General features: G+C 42.0%; 1 protein-coding gene across 1 annotated transcript; it reads right to left on the bottom strand.

Annotated features, from left to right (window-relative positions):
- Nucleotides 1-851: 851 nt before the first annotated feature.
- LOC137604646 (electrogenic aspartate/glutamate antiporter SLC25A12, mitochondrial-like) lies at nt 852-22,683 on the bottom strand. The gene is made up of 18 exons (XM_068328554.1): nt 22,519-22,683; nt 21,999-22,052; nt 18,361-18,503; nt 16,580-16,695; nt 14,712-14,851; nt 12,048-12,194; nt 11,383-11,521; nt 9,832-9,925; nt 8,773-8,857; nt 7,503-7,584; nt 6,311-6,469; nt 5,332-5,384; nt 5,048-5,128; nt 2,956-3,096; nt 1,759-1,897; nt 1,336-1,494; nt 1,137-1,227; nt 852-1,062 (listed from the first exon to the last, which is right to left on the bottom strand). The coding sequence occupies exons 1-18, from the start codon at nt 22,528-22,530 to the stop codon at nt 852-854; spliced, it is 2,046 nt and encodes a 681-aa protein (XP_068184655.1). The 5' UTR covers nt 22,531-22,683.
- Between the last annotated feature and the right edge of the window lies 1 nt (nt 22,684).

Consider the following 22,684-nt stretch of genomic DNA (forward strand, 5'->3'; position numbering starts at 1 on the left):
AAAATTTTATTTTATTCAGGGTAAGATTATCCAAACTGCCTTCATTTCACATGAGCCTTTGAGTTTCTTCTCCACTTCACATATTTATACAAAACTCTTGTCGCTGAGCTCCATTTCAACCAAAGTTGTAGTAAATCCTTAAACACCTGGGAATGGTAACACCTTTTAACTGTATCCTATGCTGTCACCTGTTCCTTTTAGACTACTGTAGTCTAAAAATATTCTTGCTGTAAAATAATGTTCAAAATCCAGATGTCTTTCTACTTCTATATTCTTTACTGCACCAGCTACCCATGTGATCAGTGCAGCTAGTTGGACTTGAGATAGTTGGAACATCCTCAATGCCTACGGTGATTTCTCAGAGATCTCTAATGTTTGTCTGCGGGATCTGAACAGATATTTTTTTTGAAGGGTCTCCAAACCTGTTGTCAAAACTGAGAATGTACTTTTCACACAGTAGAAATTAGCTGTTTGAATGATTTATTTCAATAAAATACAATAAATACATTTAAATAATTTCCCAAGTCCTTTGCAGTGATTTCAAAATGAACGCTTTTGAAAACATCTGTACATTCTCGTGTCTCTTAATTCAAGCCAACACATGCACACCAAACTTATTGCACGCCAGAAACTGCAGTAGCAAGCCATAACATTAGGCCATAATGTCCCTCAGTAGTGAAGTACAATATGTACAATAAAGTTGTGCAAGCTATAACAACAAAATATCGTCAAAGCTATACTCATGCAGCATTCAAAGAAAGATGCTCAAATGCATAAAAATGAAATACGGTTCCGTGAAAACTTTTTGGAGGAAACAGCCAGAGGGGCATGCAGCCCTCATCAGGGATGATTTACGAAGCCGCTGGCTCATTCCCTTTGGACTCTGATGGTTTGATCATCGCCTCTCCAGAGGGCTTAAACTTGGGCAAGTGTAGACCAAACTTTCTCTCCACACCAGCAAAGGTAGCAGCAGCGAGATGGTATCCACCTACGTGGTCTACAGTCACAGCAGGAAGGTCCTTGATTGTGGGCGTGGGGGTGGGCACAGAGCCAGAAGGAAGACTGAGCAGAGGATTAGGATTAAGATATACCTCCAAAAATTAATTTTTACATTAGCAAATGGTCAATGTACTTACTGTCCTCCAAAGTCAATGTAGAACCATCTCTGTAACATTTCATAGGTAACCAATGTTACACCGAACTGTGGCGACGATCTCAAGACTCGAGCTAATAAAAGATATTTTGAAGATTAGATTGTGGGCTTTTATTTTTCTGCAGCACCATTACTGTCACTGCAGCGAACCACGTACGATACTGTTGAGAGTGTGCATTTACCCCCTGCGCCCTTCCAAAATGCCCTAAAACCTTCCTCCTTGAGGATCTTTCTGAAGCAGTCGATGACTCCGTTGTATGTCGTCTGGCCTGCTCTCGCCGCCACCTGGAGTCTGGTCTTGATGACATCAGCAGGGGTCACCAGCGAAGCTGCCGGTACACCTTAGGAGATGTTTCACAACCGACGGTAATGAAACGCTTTTACTATGCACAGACGGTCTCACATCCTCACATCCCTGCAGCAGCATCACGCAGGGCATGAGATGGGCATGGCTTTGTAATGTGATACGACAAAAATGCTGTATGTACAAGAGGGTATTGTGTGACATTCAACGCATGGATGGGAAATGTGACACATGCCTCAGTTTAAATGCAACATGCCATTTTAAAAAAAAGTACTTTTTTGGATGTCCTGATGTCTATTACCTGCAACAGCTCCAGCAGTAAGCAGCTGCAGGGCCCCAAGCTTTCCGTCCTCGTCTGCTATTTTCTCCTTGGTGTGGGCATAAACCGGAAAGTAGATGGCCGAGAAGGGTATGTCACGAAGGAAGCAGGCTTTGGCCCCCTAAACCACAAAATAAAGTTAGAATTACTCTCACACACACATATACAGTACAGTGTGTGCGCATGATCAGAGGCAATGGCTGCAGAGATTCGCCTACAGAATGGGGCGAGCTGTCTTACTGGGTCTCCAGAGAGAAATCCATCACTGACACACACAACCCATCGACCCTTATGTGGTTGCCTCATTCTATCAACAGGAAGTCATCTTTTTTTGTAAAGCCACACAGTTTCTGCCCCATATTAAAAGAGCTCTTACTAAATTCTCGAGGATGAGGAAAAGCATATTGACAAAGAAAAAGCCTCCACCAGTTATCTGGTTGACCAGACTTTCTTTTTCTGGTTTAATGGTCAATTAGTGGTTTTAATAATCACCAAATTGTCTAATCTGGCTCACTATTTACACACACACACACACACACACACACACACACGCACGCACAAACACAGGCACAATTGTTTAAATGGTGTATTATTTTCTCTGTGCATTGTTTCAATAGTGAAAAGTACTGTATTATGGCTTTCTAAGTCAGTTTATTGTTCATGTAGATATTAAAAGCATCAACACACCTCAAAGTAACCCACTGCAACCTATTGCCAAATTAAAAATTAACAATAGAACAAAATAATTTAAATGAAAATAACACTGGGGTCACCAGGTGCATACATGTTGTTAAATTGTGGTGTTACAATTGTTTCTTTTTTTGTAGAGCTGATTTTTTGTTAGCAGATTAATCACTTGGTGGCAGATTATCTTCAATTTAATATTTTAAATTTCTTCTAGAAATCCAGAATTCCTTGGTTCCACCTGAATTGTGAATCCTTCCTGATATTTTTAATCTTACATTAAACTGAATCTCGATCAGGACTGTTGACAGGATGGAACAAGACATTTAAAAACGTCTGTTTTCTTGCACCACACTCCTTCCATTGTTGCTAAATAAGTGAACAATAAATTCCCGGTGTCTTGAGTAAGCATGGAGCACCTTTCTCTGCCCTTGTATGACAGCTAACAGAGATTGTTGCTGTGGACGTCATGGTGCTGCAGAGGTGTTGACCTACCTTGTAAAGGCCAAAGAAGCCCAGGTCTCTCACAACATTGAGGGCACTGACCCTGGGGCCGGTGGCAATCTCTCCAGCCACCTGCAGACGGATCTTTACGATCTCCAGAGGATTGGTGAAAATCACCTGGGAAGCTCCAGCCTGCAAGGATGCGGCAGGAAAAAGAAACGGCTGACAAGTGTTTGACGAGCACAGAGGTTACACGTCAGAGGGGTGAACTTCGGATGAGGACGTACTGATGTGTAAGCATTTTTCCATAGTCGGGAGTTTTTCAATTATCTCGGTTAACTTCGACACGGAGGATACTTTTCCCCTCTGATGGAGGAAGAGAACGGCCTTGACAGAAGGAGCAGAAAGGAGGCATTGATAGAAGAGCTGGGGTCAGGATGGAGCGGACGCAGGGCGAGGAGAAGCCCCCGTCTCATAGCTGAGAGGCTCTGACCCTGGCACCAGCCCTCTGCCCCCTCGCCTCCCCTGAGGCAACTCCTGTGGCAGGGTGAGTGGCCCAGCCTTGCCTCATCCCCGCACACTTCCCCAATTCACCCCCATTCCCAGGGGAGAGCACTGAATCACCCAGTCCGGGCAAGCCAATGCCCTACAGGCACTGCACCCTCTGACTCAGGCACATTTATCACCCTCCCCAAATCTAATCAGGTCCTGAGATGGCTGCTGGTGACATTCAGGGCAGGGGTCTTATCTGTAAACATCCGAGTTGAGGTCTAAAAAAAGCTGAGCACATTTAGTCATTTACAAGGCGGAGGGGGGAATATCCGCTGCTCTGAAGATTGATGCATTTGTCCAGTCTTTTATCTTTTTCAGTTCTCCCCTCTGAATGGGGGAGGGATGATGATTTAGAAAACCATCAGCCAAACCAGACCTTTAATATTCATAAAACACTACAAGCATGTTATCAAATGCATAGAAATGAATAGAAATCTCACAGGCATGCAAGACCATAAATGGAACATATCATCAGCACTTAATAGCATGTAGAACATCATCCTTATCCTGCATGGGGGCTTGTACTATGGCCCCGCCTCGGGTATCAACTCTGTTGTCAAACTCAATCACACAGAGCCAGACCCAGCCTCTTCCAGGACCCCGAAGGGCCTCTTCCTACAATTACACCCTGTCAAGGGTCACGACCCCGCGAACCTCACTCCTCTGTGAGCCACCAGCGGGCTCTGCTGCAGGCCGGCTTGGTCCACTTCCCCGCAGCCAGTAGAGTGAAGGAATTACATCTTTAACATGCTGCTGCACTAACTACATTATAATTTGGCATTTGGGGATGGATTCCATTTGATGTTTGTAAATGAGAGGCTCTGCTACCGATATATAAGTGAAATCTATCAAACTTGATCAGGATTTTATGTAATCAACAAATCACAAAACATTAAATCTGTGCAAAAAGTGTTTTCAGCTGAAATGTAGAGAATCATTGAGATCAGTTTTTCCAACTCCACAATTTTACTATTGCAGTCTTAGTTATCATTAATATTAATATGCTGAGTTTGTAAATGACCAGTAATTTAATTATGGATTAAAGAAGATATTAAAATACTGAAAATTTCAAACTGTAAAATGCTAATACATGTGATTTTTTTAAAACTAGTTATCCAGAATTTTAATATAGAATGGTAAAGATATAAGTCTTTTTCTAACTTCTAATAGTCTATTCTTATATTGACCTGTTGTTATATTCATTACGTAATTGATCTGCACTGTTCAACCAACACTGCTGTCATGTTGCTTGTGAATAGTTAGCAATCTATTCCTTCAGGAACTTTAACATTATTATCAGTAATTTCTCTTCAACTTTAAAATCCACTAAAATATTCACCCATCTTATGATTGATGAAATAATATTTTCTATCTATACAAAAAGAGACTCAGTCTGGAGGTATAAATGTTTGTAAACTAGATAACGATAAGCCTCTGATGAAACTTTATATACATTGAAAATAATTGTAGAAAACATACAAACTTTCTATATTTGCTTTGGCCCATGCATGTTCTGCAAATATTTCATGTGTTCCTTTACTTGGAGTTCATCTGCAGACTGCCTTAAAAAGATCTCTAAAGTAATGCTTACACATCCTCCGGCAAGAATCTCTGCGGGCAGAGGGATGGTATCATCTTTGGTGGTGAACTTGTCTCTGACAAAATCATTCACCTGAAAAAGAGGCGGAAAAGAACAAGAAGAAAGAATACAGATGACACTCAATCCCAATTTTGATAGCAGGGCATTAATGTTAACTTGTGGTTGCATTCACATCTTGATTGCAAAGAGTGGGTTTTTTTCTGTACTTTTCCCTCAATGTGAATCATTCAGAGCAACTTTTTGAACCCTCTGAGCTACACGGGGGAATGACTTGCCGTGAGTTTGATAGCTTTCTCTGGGGCGACGCCGATGAGCTGCGGAAGAAGACCTGCAAAATATTATTCATTGATACCATTAGAATACCTGACAGAGAGAGAGAGAGACAAAGTCTGGTTTGAAATAAATGCACATTTTTATCTTTGCTGACTGAACACATCCTCTGACAGCTAGAACAATGTCAGCCATGGGCTCTTGTGTGTGGAAAACAAGCCCATAAATATTTACAGATGTGGCTGATACATCTGATGCACCAAAACACAAAGGTCCTATTGATGTTGAGCTACAGTCCAAAAATATGACACTACTGGTGCATTTGGGATCAGCATTGTTGGGGCCCGATCCCAGTGATGGGGAACAGAGAGAGCTGTGTGGTAACAGACAAAATCAGGGGGCTGGCTACAACAGTGGCGATAACCACCATACTGTTTCACTGCCTGTCCTTCATCAAGCCAGATAAACTTCTGAAGGAGCTGCTGAGTGACTGCTGCTGGTATGTAGCCAGGAAACAGCCGAGCATGTCTGTCTAAGAGTCAAACACCCTCTTATCATGTGCAAGCGAGAAGGGAAGCAGATCGGAGCCACAAACAGCCCTGATGGTTGAAGTAGCAGTAGATGGCAGTCTTGGTTTCCTTCATATGAGCAGCACGAGGGGAGAAGTGTTGTGTATCACAAGCTTCACACCATTATCACCATCCACGCAGAAGTAGATCACACACGGACATGAATTCTGCAGGTCACTCTCCTCAGGGGAGCTTTGTCTCACATACCGAAACAATGAAAACATGACCCCTGGGTGTCGCTTCATTCACCGGTCAGCGGGGGGGGGGGGGGGGGGGGATTCTGATATCAATTAGGAAAAGCATGCGACTGATATTATCACAGTGACAAATCCTGATGTTTTCCCATCAGGCTGTTTTAGCGCAAGACCCAGATGTTGATTCTTCCTCACACGTTACACAACCTGTGAAAGATTACCTCTGTAGAAGCCGAAGACGCCCTCGTAGCGCAGCACCTTCTTTGCGCAGTCGAAGCTGTTCTTGTACATCAGCTCCCCTACGAAGGAGCCTGAGGAGCGCTGGTTCTGCATGCGTGTCTTCACCAGGTCGATGGGGTACACCGCCGTGGCGCCGGTGGCTGCAAAGCACACATAACACTGTGGTTTACTGTTTGTTTATTTTCTTCAAATTGGATAAACACATTTATTAGCTTTTATGTGTTTTTGTGGACAACGTGGAAATGAGGGTTGAAACCATTTCTTTCATTATGGTAGTAACTGTTTAGTCAAAAAATAGTTAGAAATAATACAAGCAAAAATGGCTGTTACAGATTTTAGGGGCTCAAGTTAACGTCTGACAGTTCTTTATTTCACCTGGACAGTATTCCTAAAGACATGACATAAAAAAACATCAAATCCTACCAATTTGTAATTATTTAATTGATATCTTTTAGCTATATCATTAAATATTCAAGCTTTTACGCTATCTTCTGGGTGCATTTAGTCATGTTGTTCATGCATTCCACATACTGTATAAATTGAACAGGGGAAGTCTGCAGTGGCGTGGAGGGATGTTGTGATATAATCACAAACTAATACAAAGAGATGTGTTTTGCATCTAAATGATAAAAAAAAAAACCTTTACAATATTAACCTCAGGGTGGAAAGTGTGACAACTGATCCAGAGCAGCAGCCGGTTCTACTTCTGTTCTCAGCTTCATTTGTCGTGTCTTGTCTGACATCACAGCTTGTGATCACCACGCAGCGGCAGCTTCAACACCATATACGTCTCTTTTTCCCTCTTGCCCAAATCGTTTGTTGCATGTTAGAGGACAGTGCACACAAACACGCAAAGAGGGTCAGCCTGTGTTCCTATCTGAGCTGCAGCTGTGTCAGACGTTCCCTGTATCGTTTCCTTTCACTGTCATTAGATAGAGATTCCAGAGAGAGCAGTTCCGGAAGATTTGTGTCATTCCAAATCTCCAGCTCCCAACGACAGCCTGGAGCCACCGGTGGCATGGCAGCACAATGCCAGAGCTTCACATCACAACCTCTCTCTCTGCAGTACAATGCCCCCCCCACCGCCCCTCCCAGGGCCCCTGTGCACCAGTATGGCCATCTAAGGTTACCCCTCAGGCGGGCCGGGGGCTCCGCCACAGACATGTCACTCACCTCCAGCAATTGAGCCCAGAGTAAACCTGTAGGCAGATTCTGTAGCCTGGAGCCAGACGGGCCGAGACATTTCGTGAGCGTGCTGTGTGCAGGAAAAAGACACCAGTGGTCACATTAATCTGGAGAAAGACAGTGGGGTATGGGGTGGCGGTGGGGGGGTGGCAGAATGCTAACCATGAATAAACTTGGTATTAAAACATAGCAAACCAGATACGTTGTGGAAAGAAAATGTTACAGAGAAATGAAGAGCAGAGGAATGTGATGAAATGTCTGATTCCTCATCTTCATCAGTATTAAATGTCAAAGACAGACCAGCTTTGAAAAAAAAAAAAAAAAAGAACGTTGGGAGTGGAAATCTCACAAATGCTTTCCATGTACAGATAGACATCTACATGAATATTACATCGTCCAGTGTGTGTGTGTGTGTGTGTGTGTGTGTGTTTGTGTGTGTGTGTGTGTGTGTGTGTGTCTGTGTGTGTGTGTGTGTGTGTGTGTGTGTTTGTGTGTGTGTGTGTGTGTGTGTCTGTGTGTGTGTGTGTGTGTGTGTGTGTGTCTGTGTGTGTGTGTAAGCTGGGGGGGGGTTTCCCAGACCAGATGAGGAGGGAGCAGGGCAGCTCAGTCTTTTCCTCTTCCCAGATGTGTCCACCAAGGGTTGCATGCTAACAAGATTGGGGTCTTGATCAAAGGCTTTAAACAATTAGCCTCCCTCCACTAAAGGGAAGGCCTGAGAATTGCAACATCCTCCAAAAGGAATCAGATTGCAGACCGAGCGTGGGTCCCAGGATCATGAGTGGCCGGATTCCTCTGACCGCAGCCTGATCCAGAGCTACGTTACCCAGTGGATGCAGGAACTATTATGTTCTCCCACATCCACCTTGACTCCCACAACCCTCCTGCCATTAACACTCTTTTAAAGCCTCCTAAAACTCCTCAAGCCCCACACTGATAAAAGCCTCTTATTAGCTTCTCAGATGTGTGATTGCGGCTGAGTGTATGTGCAGCTATACAGAATAAAATGGGAAGAACCTTTCATGAAGAGGAGCAACGTAACAATCCATTCCTCTTCTATAATTATAATTGGTGTACTTTTATCTAGGGGTTTAAGTAATGCACTTCACAAGCAAAGAAAAACATGGGCACTCGGCTAATTCAGTGACTCTATGTTCTCCCCTTTTTGCTTCTTCCTCAGAAGGAAGCTGGGGCAAAAGAGGAAAGGCTTTGATAAAAGGCAGAAGGATGTGAGGAGTATTAGAGGAGTCAATCAGGATACCTGTCTCTGGGCCTCTGCCTGGTGGTAAGGCATGGCTCCTTCCTCCAGCGGGGCTATCCTCTCGATGTCTGCATGGTTCAGCCGCCTTAACTCATAACAGCAGGGAAGGGAGGGAGTTAGGCCAGGAAAAAGAAGACAGCCCCGCAACTACTGCGAGCAGCAGCAAGTGATGTAAGATTTTCCACAGACCTTTTACTGGCATACAACTTGAAGTTACTGCAAGTTTAATTTAAGATTATATAAACAACAGAGAAACAAAGCTGGAAGTTTGCCTGCAGCCCAGAAAGTAAATAAAAGTGTTTTGTTACTGAATGTTTGAGACACAAATATTCCCCACTGGCCCGATGCATCATAAAGTCTTTGTCCATGTTTCATGTTTGTCTTGTAAAGCAGCCAGTGGAGCCACTGCTGTTAAAATGAATGAGCAATAACTTTATCTTTGTAGTCAATAAACAGACCTGTAACATATTTATTTCATTCATGCTAGAATAAAAAAAGAAGACAACGCATTTTTTGGATAAATGTTTTGCCTACATGTAGTGGATTTCAGGAGGAGCAGCAAGCTTTACCTGTTTGACTGGATGAAGCTTTGCTTGAGTTTTCTTCTACACATTCTCTTCTGTCTGTTCGTGTTTTATCTCTGGTTGGTTTACCACATTTTAATTGAATCTTGTTCCACATGCATAGATCATTTCAGCACAAGCACAGGTATAAGATTTTAACTAAACGGTAAATGGAAGGAACAAAAAAAACTAAAGCGACACGTGTCGAAGCTCATTTTAATTTGACGTATTTGAGTAAAGTTGTTGGTTGAAAAATATTGATTGACTTATTATGAATGTATGCATATGTGTTCACCTGTGAGCCACTTTAAAGATTAATTGCTTATAAAACGTTTAATAGTTTACTATTAGAGATGTTAAAAGCCTATGTCAGCATGTTCCACTTATTTTCTCAGCTCCAAGCTCCAAGTTATAAAATATATAAATGACTTACAGCAAATAAACCATCAGCATTCACAAATGATCCAACATCCAGAGGATTGATGCTGAATCTTACCCGGAGTGAGAGTGGAGTCCGACCAGCTGGTAGAGGATGTCTATTTCCATGGGAGTGATTTGACCAAACTTATTTGCAGCATGAACAAATTCCTCTATAATGTAGACCAAAAAAAAAAGAAAAGAAGACATGAAACAACACAAGCAGGACCGCTGAGAGGTTCATGTGGAGAACTTGTCACTACAGGTGAATATCAAAGAGGATTTGCTATCATTATTGGGGGTGCATTGCAGACATTTTGTGATACGTGTTAGCAGAACGCTCACAGGTCTGCTAATCACATGTTTTGTGTGCTGGTTTAAATCACGATGTATGGGAACGGAGCTAGGTTTGTGTGTGAGCACCTCCTGTAGATAAGTAAGTATTAGAATAGAGAGAGATCCTATTACTGTAAAAGTTATCCTGGAGTGTACTGACTGAGCATGCAATTTATCTTTGCCACTCTTTCATTGATTCTACCACGGAGGACATGTTTTGTTTTTCAGATTTACTTGATTTATTTATGAGCTTCTCTGTCCGTTACCAGAAGTTAAGAACTCACCAAACAATCCTTTAGAATTAGATGGTAATCTGGATTGTCAGCTGGAACTAAAATTGCTTTAAAGGATTTACCATAGTGGGCTGGGGGTGATTACACGATTACAGCATCTAACTTCATTAATAATACCTAGATGCCACCCCCATAAAATCCACCACACACAAATGTCTAAACTGCAACCAAACAATAATCTAGATCTGAACCAGAATGTTGAAATGTGTAGAGCTAAAAAAAAAAACCCCAACAAAACTCTGGAATAACTACCAAGCTGATAGTGATATCAATGTGATGATAAATCCTTGTGGTAGATTTTCATGGTCAAGGAGTCACATTATGAAAGGTCACACTATCATGGGACTAATGCTTTTAATGCAATGGCATAATGGAGAAAGAGAACTGCCTTGGTGGGCATTTGTGCTCTCTGAGTGCGGTCTGGTTTATATGTGGTAATACTCAGTGCTCCTCTGTCGCCTGCTGGGAGGCTCCATTACCATCAGGTGGTCTTTCTTAAAGGAAACCTAATGGCTGCTGTTAAGGGAGGGAAAAGTGTTTATCATTCTTTTTTCTCACAAAGTCACTTTCTGTCAGGTCCAAGTGCTGCAACCTAACTTATGAGACCGATTCTCTGCTCTGGAGTAGTCTGATGTTATCCCGCGTGTGGCTGACCGCTGACGTGCACATGTTTTAAGCTTAGATTGATAAATTTGGTCGCACACATTAACAATAGTTATTTCCCAAAGCATTTTTTAGAGGGAAGGAAAAAAGGAGAGGAAGAATGGGAATCATAGTAAGGTGTGAATCGGACAGTCGACAGTTACAAAGATCTACTGTATAAATAGGAGGTCATTTGAGTACCAGGGTAAAAAGATTTACCTGAGCACTTTAATGCTACAGTTAAGTTCTCTGTGTGTTCATTCACACCAGTCTGTCAAGAAAGTTGAAACATAATCATACAGCTACTTTCCACAGCACATAAGAAAGCAGGAGTGGTGATTTCACGTTCTCAGTTCTACCTTTGGTGACGAGTGTATCTCGGTGTGTGCCGGCGAGGGTGCTGTAAATCTTGCGGACCAGCTCCATGTTGTTGAGGAGGGCGTTGAAGGCATTGAAGTAGGAGAAGCTCACCATATGGGAGGTGCTCCCACCTGCAGCCTACAGAAAAACCCCAAATCATATCTGCTGTTTTGGACAAACTAAACCCCAATTTTATTACATTCTCTAAAATCATCCTTGTTCTCTTAAAAGCTGTAATCCAGTGAGTCAGATTTCCCTGACTCACTGGATCCTACACTTTTGCTTTCTTATACAGTATCTAAAACGGGCAGATTTTTGTGGCCAGTAGGGGGCAGTGCAAACAAGCAATGAACGTGACAGAGACATATAAATAAACATATCATCCAACAGTTACTTATTTACATATTCAGTAATCACAAAGAAACACCATCATTTTATTCTGTTTTAGGTCTAAGGGACAAATATGGCAGTTTGTTAAAACCAGCTGCCTGCTGCAGTCAAAACAATACTACTAGATAATGAGAGTGAGCCAAAACAGATCATTTGTTGACCAGACAGCAAAACAATGAGATAAAAACCTACTGTACAGTTTGGTAAAGACAGAAACAACTACAACTTCCAGTTTTATTTCTATGTGTGTTTATCACTGGGGTAAAAAACTTACTGACACCAGGTTCTCTTCTACAAATGGAGTCAGCATGTGGTGTCTGATGGTGGCCATGATGTCACTGAAGTCCAAGGCCGTGATGGTGCCACTTTTGTTTTTGTCTTTTTGTGCAAATGCCTGCCGGGCATGTTCCAACTGCAGCTCCTGTAGAAACACAAACAGAATTGATGTCCAGCTGTTTGCTGACAAAGGAAGCAAAGTATGTGTTCTGATCATGATGAGCTTCAGAGTACAGAGGAACAGAGAATCAGAACTTTGGGAGACTGAAGTATAATAATATCAGTTTTAGACAGATGTGAAAGGCAGATGTGACGGTGTCAGACTCCCGTCTTTTGTAATCACCGCAGTCTCTCTGGAGACTAATGGAAACCATGTCATGAGAAGTCTGATCCCTGAGCTGAGCCCAGAAGTCAGTGTCGGCAGGTGTGTCAGCATTAAGCTGATTCAATATGACAACCGTGCAATCAGATGAGGTTGGAGGGGGAGGCTGACCCCCAGGTCAGTGTCTGCTGTCGAAGCTCATCACATATAACCAGAGCATCACAGAGCAACGTCATCGCAAGACTCAGCTGCTACTTCCTCTTTACACTCTGGTTCTGATAAACTAATCAGTGGACAGTTTTTGAAGACAAATTCAAACAATGTTTGGATATGATGTATTGAAAAGTCGTGAGGATTCTTTACCACCACAGAAAACTTTGCAAGGCTTCAAATACCCTGAACCCTCTAGTCAGCCAAAAGCTACAAAAACCACAGGGGGGCCAGAGACAAGACTCCAATCTAAAATCAAATCTGAAAATAAATGCAAAATACTTTTTTGTGATTTAAAAGAACAGACATGTGCTTGGATATGACAGTCTTTGGCGTAGTGATGGGAAGCCCAAGTCTAGTATGATAAACCACTAAGTACTTTGAGGGATCCCACACGGCAGCGCTGCCTGTCTAACTCCTGGACCACCCAGCCTCAGCCTAAGATCACAGACCCCCCCCCATCCCCACCCACACCCCCAATCTCCAAACCGGCTTCCTCCCTGACCGGAGCGCTGCTGCCGAACAGATGAACGGTACAGAGGTCCAGTGAGGTACAGGCAATGACCAACAAAACAAATCCACAATCTGATATGTGTTGATGCGTTAGAATGCCACGAAAGGTGAAGACACAATCCCACAACCCCGCTGGTACAGGTATGTCGTTTCTGCCACTAGGGGTCTCTCAACAAAAACAAAGTCTATGAAAATCGAATGTCACTGAGGTGGAAATGTTCAGTGGGTCACCAAAGAGGTAAAAGTTTGATTCTCCTCCAGAGACTTCCATGTTTCTTCCTCGATGTCTGTCACTTTTCTGGAAATTATAGTGACAGACAATCAAATGACATTCACCATTTCTTCTTTATCATTTTTGAGAACGCTTGAGAGAATAAAGACGTATCTCCAAAAAAAAAAAAGCAAAGGTCTTATCATTGTAATGAAGAAATACTACACATTATATCTCTCAGAGATCATTTGAGGCTTGTGGTTCATGTTACATCATTCCAGTTTGACTCTCAGCAGGTTAAAAATGCCTCACCGTGAGATGAAGGTGATCATTATGCTGTTGGTACTTTTGTAAGTTGTTGGGAAACCAAAATTATGTGTGTGTTGACATCTTTTTTACCATATCATAGTGTTTTAAATAAAAATTGTAGGTCTTCTTTCATACACACAAATTGCATAATCATTCCTATGAAAATTACATGGTTGATTTCTGAGCGACAAAAAGAAATCTAACAACACGTTCATTCATTGAGCACTTTGGCTTATTCAACTATTTCAACTCACTTGGTCAGAGGCGAGCTATGACATTGCATTTTGGGTAAAAGAGGCATCACCAAGCACAAAGATAAATCAGTGGGTTTCTTATATCCTTTCTTGATTTGAGTGTTGTTCTTATTTCAGAACAATATTTCTCTCCAATTCAAAAATGCAGCAGTAAAACCGTAGTCCAGCATTTTGAAAATTATAAGGATTCATTTTCTTGTGTTAAAGGATCAATACCACTCTCATACGTGACAGTGATCTGACTATCATGACAATTATAAAGCCAAAGCCAACGTCTACAGGGGATTATACGTGGAGATATGTTATTGTCATTGCTCTCAGACAATCAGTGAAAACGCTAAGACATTTACTGCATCTGAATTAAAGACAGTAAATCATACCAGGATGCATAAAACCACAGGTTTCCATTTTTACACGTTGCTTTTTGAGGACAAAAAATAAACAATCAATCAATCTGCTGATTGTTTTCTCAATTAAAATACGTATTATGAAATGCAAAATGACTTTTCCTCACATTCAAAAAGAACTCAAAATAAACAATTCACTGCATTACTAAGACAAAGAAAAGATGGAAATTTATTGAACTGACACTTTTTGAGTTACGTCATGTCACATTATCAAAATAGTTGTTGGCTAATTTTCTGTAGATGAATAAAGTAAGGAACTTCTTATTTACTCTGTGTTAGATGTGTTCATCATCTTGAGCTTTGAGTTCCTCAAAGCAAAGCCCTTGAACCTATTTTCCACCTTTGTTCATAATAGACTGCTTGTTAGTAAAGCGTTTACTAGAAAGTTCTATAGCTATAAAAAAATTTAAAAATAAGGTATGAGTAAATTCTCTACCTGCAGAAACTGGGTGAATTCTGCATAGCTGAGGTTCTTGTTTCTTCCATGGCCAAAGTGCAGCCGGATAAACTCACAGTCCCAGTTAAAGGGAATGTGGTGATGAACTGTGGTCTGGCTGAAGATGTCACGTACGTTCTCTGAAAGGGTGAGACATGAGTGAGATATAATGACAGACGAGGGGGAAAACATGCAAGATGCAAGTATAGCATCCATCTCACATCCTCACTATGCTTTCTGTGCACCTTGTTAAAGTAGAGGAAAGAGTCCATTTGGACTGAGGCTGAAAAAGCTGTTTGACAGTCCCACTCCTTTGGAGGGGTTTTGAGTCATCCAGGAAATTTTCACTCTAAGAAACCTACTTTCAGTTCCAGTCGCAGAGAGAGAAGATAGCAGCGGCTCCATTGTGAGACTCTGCATCTCAAGCTTTATGATATACTGAATTCATTTTATGTGATGTTTCATGCAGTCTGCTTTGTGAGATGACACTTTGAGGCAGCAAACTGCTAGAATATGTAACATATAAAAAGCATGGCCAAAGCTATATTCAGTGACTCTTTTATCAAGTAAACACAGCGCTCAAAAACTGCATTGTGGGTGGAAATGAATGGAAAACACACAGCTCTCTGTAATCTTTGTTTTCTAGAGTTTTTGCATTATGATTACAAGTGAAAATACCCTTTAAAAAGGTCAAGAGTTATAAGAATGCACTTCTGTGTTTAGATGCATATTTGTAAAGGTAATTTGTGTCATATGAAAATAACAATGTGTATTTTGTTCCTTTTCTACCTTTTAAAGATGATCTTAATCAGTTACAAAAACACCAAAATCATAACACCCACACAATATAAAGTGACATAAATGGAACAAATAGTATTTCACACAATCAGTATGAAATGTGACTTGTATTAGCATTGATTACAACAGTAATCCTCCTCCTTATGGTCCGGTGCAACCTCCAGATGTTGGCCTGTAGGATGGCGGCCAACACTTCAGCAGTCAGAACTGCTGTACTCTGATGGTCACGCTGTCACATGCACTCACTCAATAAACCCCACAGCTTTTCAATGGGGTTTAGGTCGGGACCTGTCACTGGCCAGCACAGAACAGTGACATCACGACACGTGATGATATTGTCATGTGAGCACAGCACCAGAGTAAGGTTGCAGGGCTCAAAGTTCATTATGCTTCAGGTGTTTTCTTATTAATTTTGAAAGTCCAGGCCTCTTTTGGGTGCAAGCAGTCTCTGATGTTCTAGTTGCGGCTGGTCAGGACCTGCTCTGAAGTCCAGGAAGTGGATATGTCGATCTTGATTCTGGACTGTAACACATGTGGGGCCAGGCCGTGGGTGGTCTTTCTCTTTGTTCCTCTGGCTACACAATGCTTGCAGATGTAGAATGGTGAGCACTCACTGTCTTGGCAAAGGCCTTACAGCTTCAGATGTGACATTGCTGCATATGTCATGTTCTTCCCAGACTGCATGCCTTTTCATAGGGTTAGTTTAGATAATGATCATTTGGGATTAGCTGGATAAAGGCATCGTTGCCGTTTTTATTTAAAAAATGTGTTTTCAGACTGAAAACTACTCACAAAGTTCAGTGAAACATGACCAAACCTCATATGTTGAAAATTACCACAAAACCTGTGTTATGTACAGAAGTACAACTCCTAGTGGGCCTAAAAGGTCTGGTGTGATTTTAAATCCCTCAAGTGAGGCTCTCATTTCCTGCATGAAGTAAGCCTTTATTTAGTCAAAGAGTTATTCTAATATTTTAAACTACATGTAGTATAAAAATGATGATTAGTCTAATGCAGCTGAGCAAGCAGACCCCACCCCACCCAGCTGACATTATCCACCATGAACCTACCAAATGAGATGTTTCCTGTGCCAGTCTTGTCAAACAGCTGAAATGCAACTATGAACAGGGCATCTGGGGCACACAGAACTGATTCGAAGGCCAGAAATTCCTGGAAAGAGATCAATCTGTTTGGACAAGAAAGAAAGAGGACAATCTGAAAAAAAAAAAGACTTCATCTCTGAAAAAATAACAAAAGTTGAAATGACATCACAATCTAGTCAGACAAAAATAGACAGTAAGGAAACACAGGACAGTGTTTGACTAGAGAATAGCAAAAAAACTCACATTCATGATTTCTCGTTCATGTTGTCTATAAAGCTGACTTTCAAAGTTAATAGTCTTTTGCTATATTACATAATTTCTAACCTTTGTACATGCCTATGTATTATAAATAGTTCCGCAGAATTATCTTTGACGCTGTGTATTTGAGTCAATATTGAAGACATGACCTTTGATGATCAGAAAATATGGAAATCTGAGCATCTACTTTCTGAATCCTCATTTCTGGTGATCCATTCTAAGTCTGACCTCATTTGTGACATACAAGCATTTGAAAAAAGTGTTTGAGATATTTTTGTAGTGTCATTTTTACCTCTATGACAACAAATTACAACTTGAAATGCATTCGGTAAAGGACATAACTCCTCTATGAGCCAACAGCCAAATGTGTTCCTCAATCTGCCCTTTAATCTGGATCTAATTTCATGTGTTCCTATCTGCTATATGCATCACCCTCTCCCAAGTTTCATGAAAACTGGTCAGGTAGTCTTTGTGTAATCCTGCCAACAAAACAACTAACTAAATGGAGCACTAAGCCTCTTTGGGAGAGGTAAAAATTATTTGCAGGCCATAAACATAGGAGGAACAAAATTCTGATGACACACGGAAAATTTATTTATTTATTTTTTGCTTATCTCTCAGGGAATCTGCATCACCTCAACGTGACTGGATTTTGAAGTGTATGTCATTGTTCAGCTGTTCATGAGATACACTTGAGGTCTAATTTTTGTTTTGTAGTTTTTCACACTAATCAATAGAGAGCTACAGGTCAGGCCCCCAGTGAATCAGGAATACATTGATGAATTTGTTGTTTGTGCCCACAAATACAGTGGCCCTCAGAGCTAAGTACTGCAACTTAAGAAACCAATGCAAACAGACAGAAAATTATAAATTTCATTTGTGCCACATTTAGATGACACAGTTCTCAATAAGCAGTCTGGGCTCGAAATTGCAACCATTTTGGTCGCATATGCGCCCAAATTTTTAGCAGTGCGACTATTAAAAATATTTGGGAGCACTGTGCAACTAGGGAAAAAAATTTAGTGAGAACATTTTTTCCTCTTCTCTCTTGCTCTTTCTTTTTCTCCATAGAGCAGGGGTCACCAAATGGCGGACCATGGTCTGGATCCGGACAACGTGATGGTTCTGTCCGGACCCATGTTCACTTATTGTCTATTTGTGAAGCTTTCAACATTACTGTTCACGAAAACAAAAATTTGGCTTGATCAAGTGAGGCAAGCAAGATTTTACATTTTGGTTAAACAGTTGGTTTTTGGTGCAAAAGAATACAGGAATTTGTGACAAAATCTCATGAATTCAATGGAATTATATTTCACACAAAATAGTGCAAACATAACAGCTGAAAAGGAATTGATGTGCACTTTAAGACTGACACACATTTTGTGTAATGCTGCCTCTCACTCATATATATTGAATAAATCTTGACATAAATAGGAATAGGTTTTTATGTGCTACCTTAATCATATGGTCCCTTCTCTGTCAACACTCACCCATCCTTCGTAGTGTCGGCTACTCCAGCTATCAGCTCCACAGTTTTGAGATTGTACTGCGGCTGTGAATGCAGGCCCAGATAACTCTGAACAAAGTCCCTGGGGGTCATGTAATGCTCTCCATCATCCACCACACTGGCATACTGCAGAGGAAACACACACATGATTTATTTATGTTGCAACAGCGTGTAGCTTTTTCTCACAAAATTGGTATTATAATTCAGTCTAGGTACATACAATACGTGTTTCTGTAATATGACTTCCTGTACCCACTCATCCAAGAATATTTTGTAGCTCAGACTGTCTAGTTAGAAAAATATTACGGAATTCGGGTAATTCAGTGCCTCTGCACTCTGCAAGGAGATTGGATTTTGTTGTATAGCGGAGATAGGTAATAGGAAACATACATGCCTATATTTGGGACTTTATTGAGTATAACTCAACAATTAGAGACTGTCACCAAGAACAGCTAGGTCCATTCATGGTCTGTTTGTTCTGTCATATACTATTCAAAGTCAGGGACCCAAATGTAGACACAAGATAAATGAAAAATAAAATGGGGGAAAATATAATTTATAACCTTAGTGAGGTTGGATAAAGACAGTAAATCAAAATTTAATAAAAGAAAGCCAGACCGACAGTCATGGAAATGGACTTCACAAACGATTAAAAGGGCAGTTTCCAGGTAGGTCCAATAGACAGAGTAAGCCTTGGGGTGTAGATGCCACTGATGAAGAACCTCTGAAGATCAAGTAGGGGAATGACCACACCGACACAGTTGATCTGGAGGATGACCGAAATTCCAGTGACACAGGTGTGGAGGTCAGAGCTGCAGCTGTAAGGTGGATGCTGACTGCAGGGTGGAAGGATGGGAGGTGATGAAGACAGGGAAACAGGATATTGCTGCAGCAAATGGACTGAGGATTACTACAGCATGAAAACTGTTGAGCACTGCAGCACAGGAGGAAGGCAATGAAGAAGCCTGTGTGTCGGTGACAACGGGTAACTGATGATCTGCAGGGTCTGGCAATTTGATAATGAAAACTGCAATTGGCGTCGGGGTATACTGTACATTGCCTCGCAAATTAGGGAATCGTGGCCTGATGTTTCAAGGATCATGAATAGAGGAGTCATGGGCATTGGTGATGATAGCAGTGAGGTTAGATGTGAGTGAGAGCCAAGGTAACTTTACCTGGCTAACTAGCTAGTCAGGTTGCGGGGGCAGCAGTTAATGCAGTGAAGCCCATATACTTCTCTCCCCCGCCACTTCCACCAACTCCTCTGGGGAATCCTAAGGGGCTTCCAGCTCAGCTGACAGATATAATCTCTCCATAAAGTCCAGGATCTGCCTTTGGGTCTCCTCCCAGACAGATATGCCTGGAACACCTACATAGGAAGGTGTCCAAGGGGCATCCTGAGCAGATGCCCAAACCACCTTATCTGGTTCTGCTTGATATGGAGGAGTAGCAGCCCTACCTTGAGCCTCTCCTGGGTGTCTGAGCTCCTCACCTTTAAGGCTGAGCCCAGTCACCTCGCTGAGAAAACTAATTTCAGCCGCATGTACTTGAAATCTTATTCTTTCAGTCATCACCCAGAACTGATGACCACAAGTGAGGATTGGAACGTAGACAAGCGGTAAATGGAGAGCTTCACCTTGTGGCTCATTTCTCTTCTTCACCACTTCAACGGTAGTACTATAACAAAGTGGTAGTGATTGGGAACAAATCCAACTCAGCCAGAAAGTGTTAGACCTCTTAAAATTACAGAGCAGGGTCAACAGATGCTGAGGCGCATAGTGTGCAGACGTGGCCAACTTTCTGAAGAGTCAATCGCTACCCATGACATCTTCAGATTAGCTCCAGAACAGCATGAAGAGAATGTGTTTGCATGGCCAAGCAGCTGCATCCAAGCCTTACTTCACTAAGTGCGATTCAAAGTGTCAGAAGCAGTGGTATAAAGCATGCTATCACTAGAGTCTGGGTTTGATGCTATCTGGCTGTATTGTGCCAGGTGTGAAGTTTGGTGGAGGGAGGATTAGGATGCGCAGTTGTTTTGGGGCCTTGGCCCCTAAATTCCACTCAAAGGAACGCTTCATGCTTCAGCCTACCAAGACATTTTGGACAATTTCATGCTCCCAACTTAATTGGAACAGTTTGGAGCTGCCCCCATCATGACTACACACCAGTGCAGGAAGTAACGTCCATAGAGACGTGGGTGAGTTTGGTGTTAAAGAACTTGACTGGCCTGCATCTATCCCCCATATAGAACACCTTTGGGATGAATTAGAGCAGAGGGTGAGCCAGGCCTTCTCATCCAACATCAGTGTCTGACCTCACAAATGGCCTTCTGGAAGTATGGTCAAGAAGTCTCATGAATACACTGCTAAACTTGGAGGACAGGCTTCCCAGAAGAGTTAAAGCTGTTACATACAGTGATATACAGTGTTATATTTTTAGGATATTGAAGTAAATAACTACTTTATGGACAGGGATCAAATCAGGTGATTTAAGATACTTTAGCACGTTGATGCTTAACTCAATAATCAGTCCTGTTTTTTCTTCATTGGCAAAGGCCTGAAAAAAAAAAGATTTGTTCCAAATTTATTTCACAGATTATGATCCTGTAATCCCGCCCCAAACTATTCTGAATTGATAAATTACGTTTTAGTCAATAATCACCGGCTTCAGAGACAGATTTTGTCTGAAAACATGCACTGCCATTGTCGGACTATGCCTAACCGAGGCCAGTCCGCCTTTAAGAAGGATGGGTCATTTTTAGAGCTTGGGTTGGGTTTCAAGTTGGAGCAGAGATAGCTCTGGAATCACAGGCGTCACATGAACTGGCAAGAAAGGCCACGTGCGTTGGTCTGAGCCAAAGTCACATAGAAAGAACATGAGATGAACAGAGAAGACTTCACATTAAGTATGTTTTCAGGCCAAGTAATATTTGTAGGCTTTGTTGCATTTCTTTTTTCTTTTTTTTTGCTACCGTACTTGCTGTCGCTTCACATGATTGTGTATTCATTTATCTTCACGGTAGGCCTCAAGTAATTTTTAATCAAAAAATCCACGCAGTCATATTTAGTTTTCAGTAATCAAAGTTGCAACCTGAATTAAGCATTGTGAATTACATAGAAGAAGAAGTATACTTTCTTGATCCTCGCAAGGGGAAATTACATGGTCACTCAGGTTAGTTGACAGTATACAGGGCCCCTGAACACAGCACACAAGGGGGCCTGTAAGCATGCCGTTAATACATTCACATCAAACTACACAGAAATTGGGAGGCAGAGTGATGGGCAGCGGCTTCGGAACACGCCCCAAATTGAGCAGCTTGTAGCCCTGTTACAAAGGAGTCTGGAGGGACCACAAGGCAACTTGTAGCTCAAATAGACCTGCTCTTAGGAACAAGCTTGTAGGCTTGAGGGGGAAACCAAACCTGTGCACTATGCCAAAAAACAACCAAAACAAACATACGAAGTCAGAGCAAGGGGAGATTCCCAACATTAGTTGGTGTGACCCAATGGAAAACACACAAACTACTCAGTGTCTGCAGAGAACTAACAAACCGTACCTGTATATGTTATATACTGGTATATGAGTTAATGCTCCCAGTTTTTTGCTTTCTGTGAGTCTTACCTTCAGAAAAATATTCTTCAAGTCATGGGGATCGGCTCTTTTTGTAGCTTGCGCCTAAAACAAAGATGATATAAGGGGGGGAATCAGATTATCCATGGGTTATCAAGACCTCGCTACCAGTCATATCAGCCATAACAGTTGAACCAACAAGTGTACAGTTCAGGCTGTCACTGTGTAATTGACAGATTTACGCAGTCGGTCCAGATGGATCGATCAGAAGGTACAGTAGCGCCATCATGCACGTCAAAATACAGTCCTCACACTATCAAACACGCCACATCCTAGCCACACCTCTCTGATACACACATGCAACAGAGGAGAGAGATTTTAGTTGTCTCTGCGAGGCTGGCAGAGATGCGCTTTAATAAAGGAGGCAGCTGGACGCAGGGAGGAGGGACTCCGCTGCGCGCAACGCGGCGCCTCTAAAGCGCACGGCCACGCTGTATTCCGTTCCCCGCAACCCCCACCCGCTTTACCGCCTTTAAAATTAATATCTGATAAGAAATATTGACGAAGTCACCTTGACCGCCATGCTGGGTGTGACGTCAGCTTCAGTGGACCAGCGCAGGCGCTGGGCATCAGGATGAGGGCGGGCATGATAGGAGAGCCGAGGTTTAAGACTGAAATATATTTAGCCAAGTGTCGTCCCTGCAGGGTCTGTGTGCGGGGCGGTGTGCCCGCAGAAG

Source organism: Antennarius striatus, chromosome 12, assembly GCF_040054535.1.
Source record: "Antennarius striatus isolate MH-2024 chromosome 12, ASM4005453v1, whole genome shotgun sequence".
NCBI classification, from domain to species: domain Eukaryota; kingdom Metazoa; phylum Chordata; class Actinopteri; order Lophiiformes; family Antennariidae; genus Antennarius; species Antennarius striatus.

Coding starts and splice junctions, on each gene's coding strand:
- LOC137604646 (XM_068328554.1), bottom strand. Junction 18,504..21,998: donor TGAAGAATATTTTTCTGAAG/GTAAGACTCACA, acceptor TTTCCTCTGCAG/TATGCCAGTGTGGTGGATGA. Junction 1,495..1,758: donor TACTGCTGGAGCTGTTGCAG/GTAATAGACATC, acceptor ACATCTCCTAAG/GTGTACCGGCAGCTTCGCTG.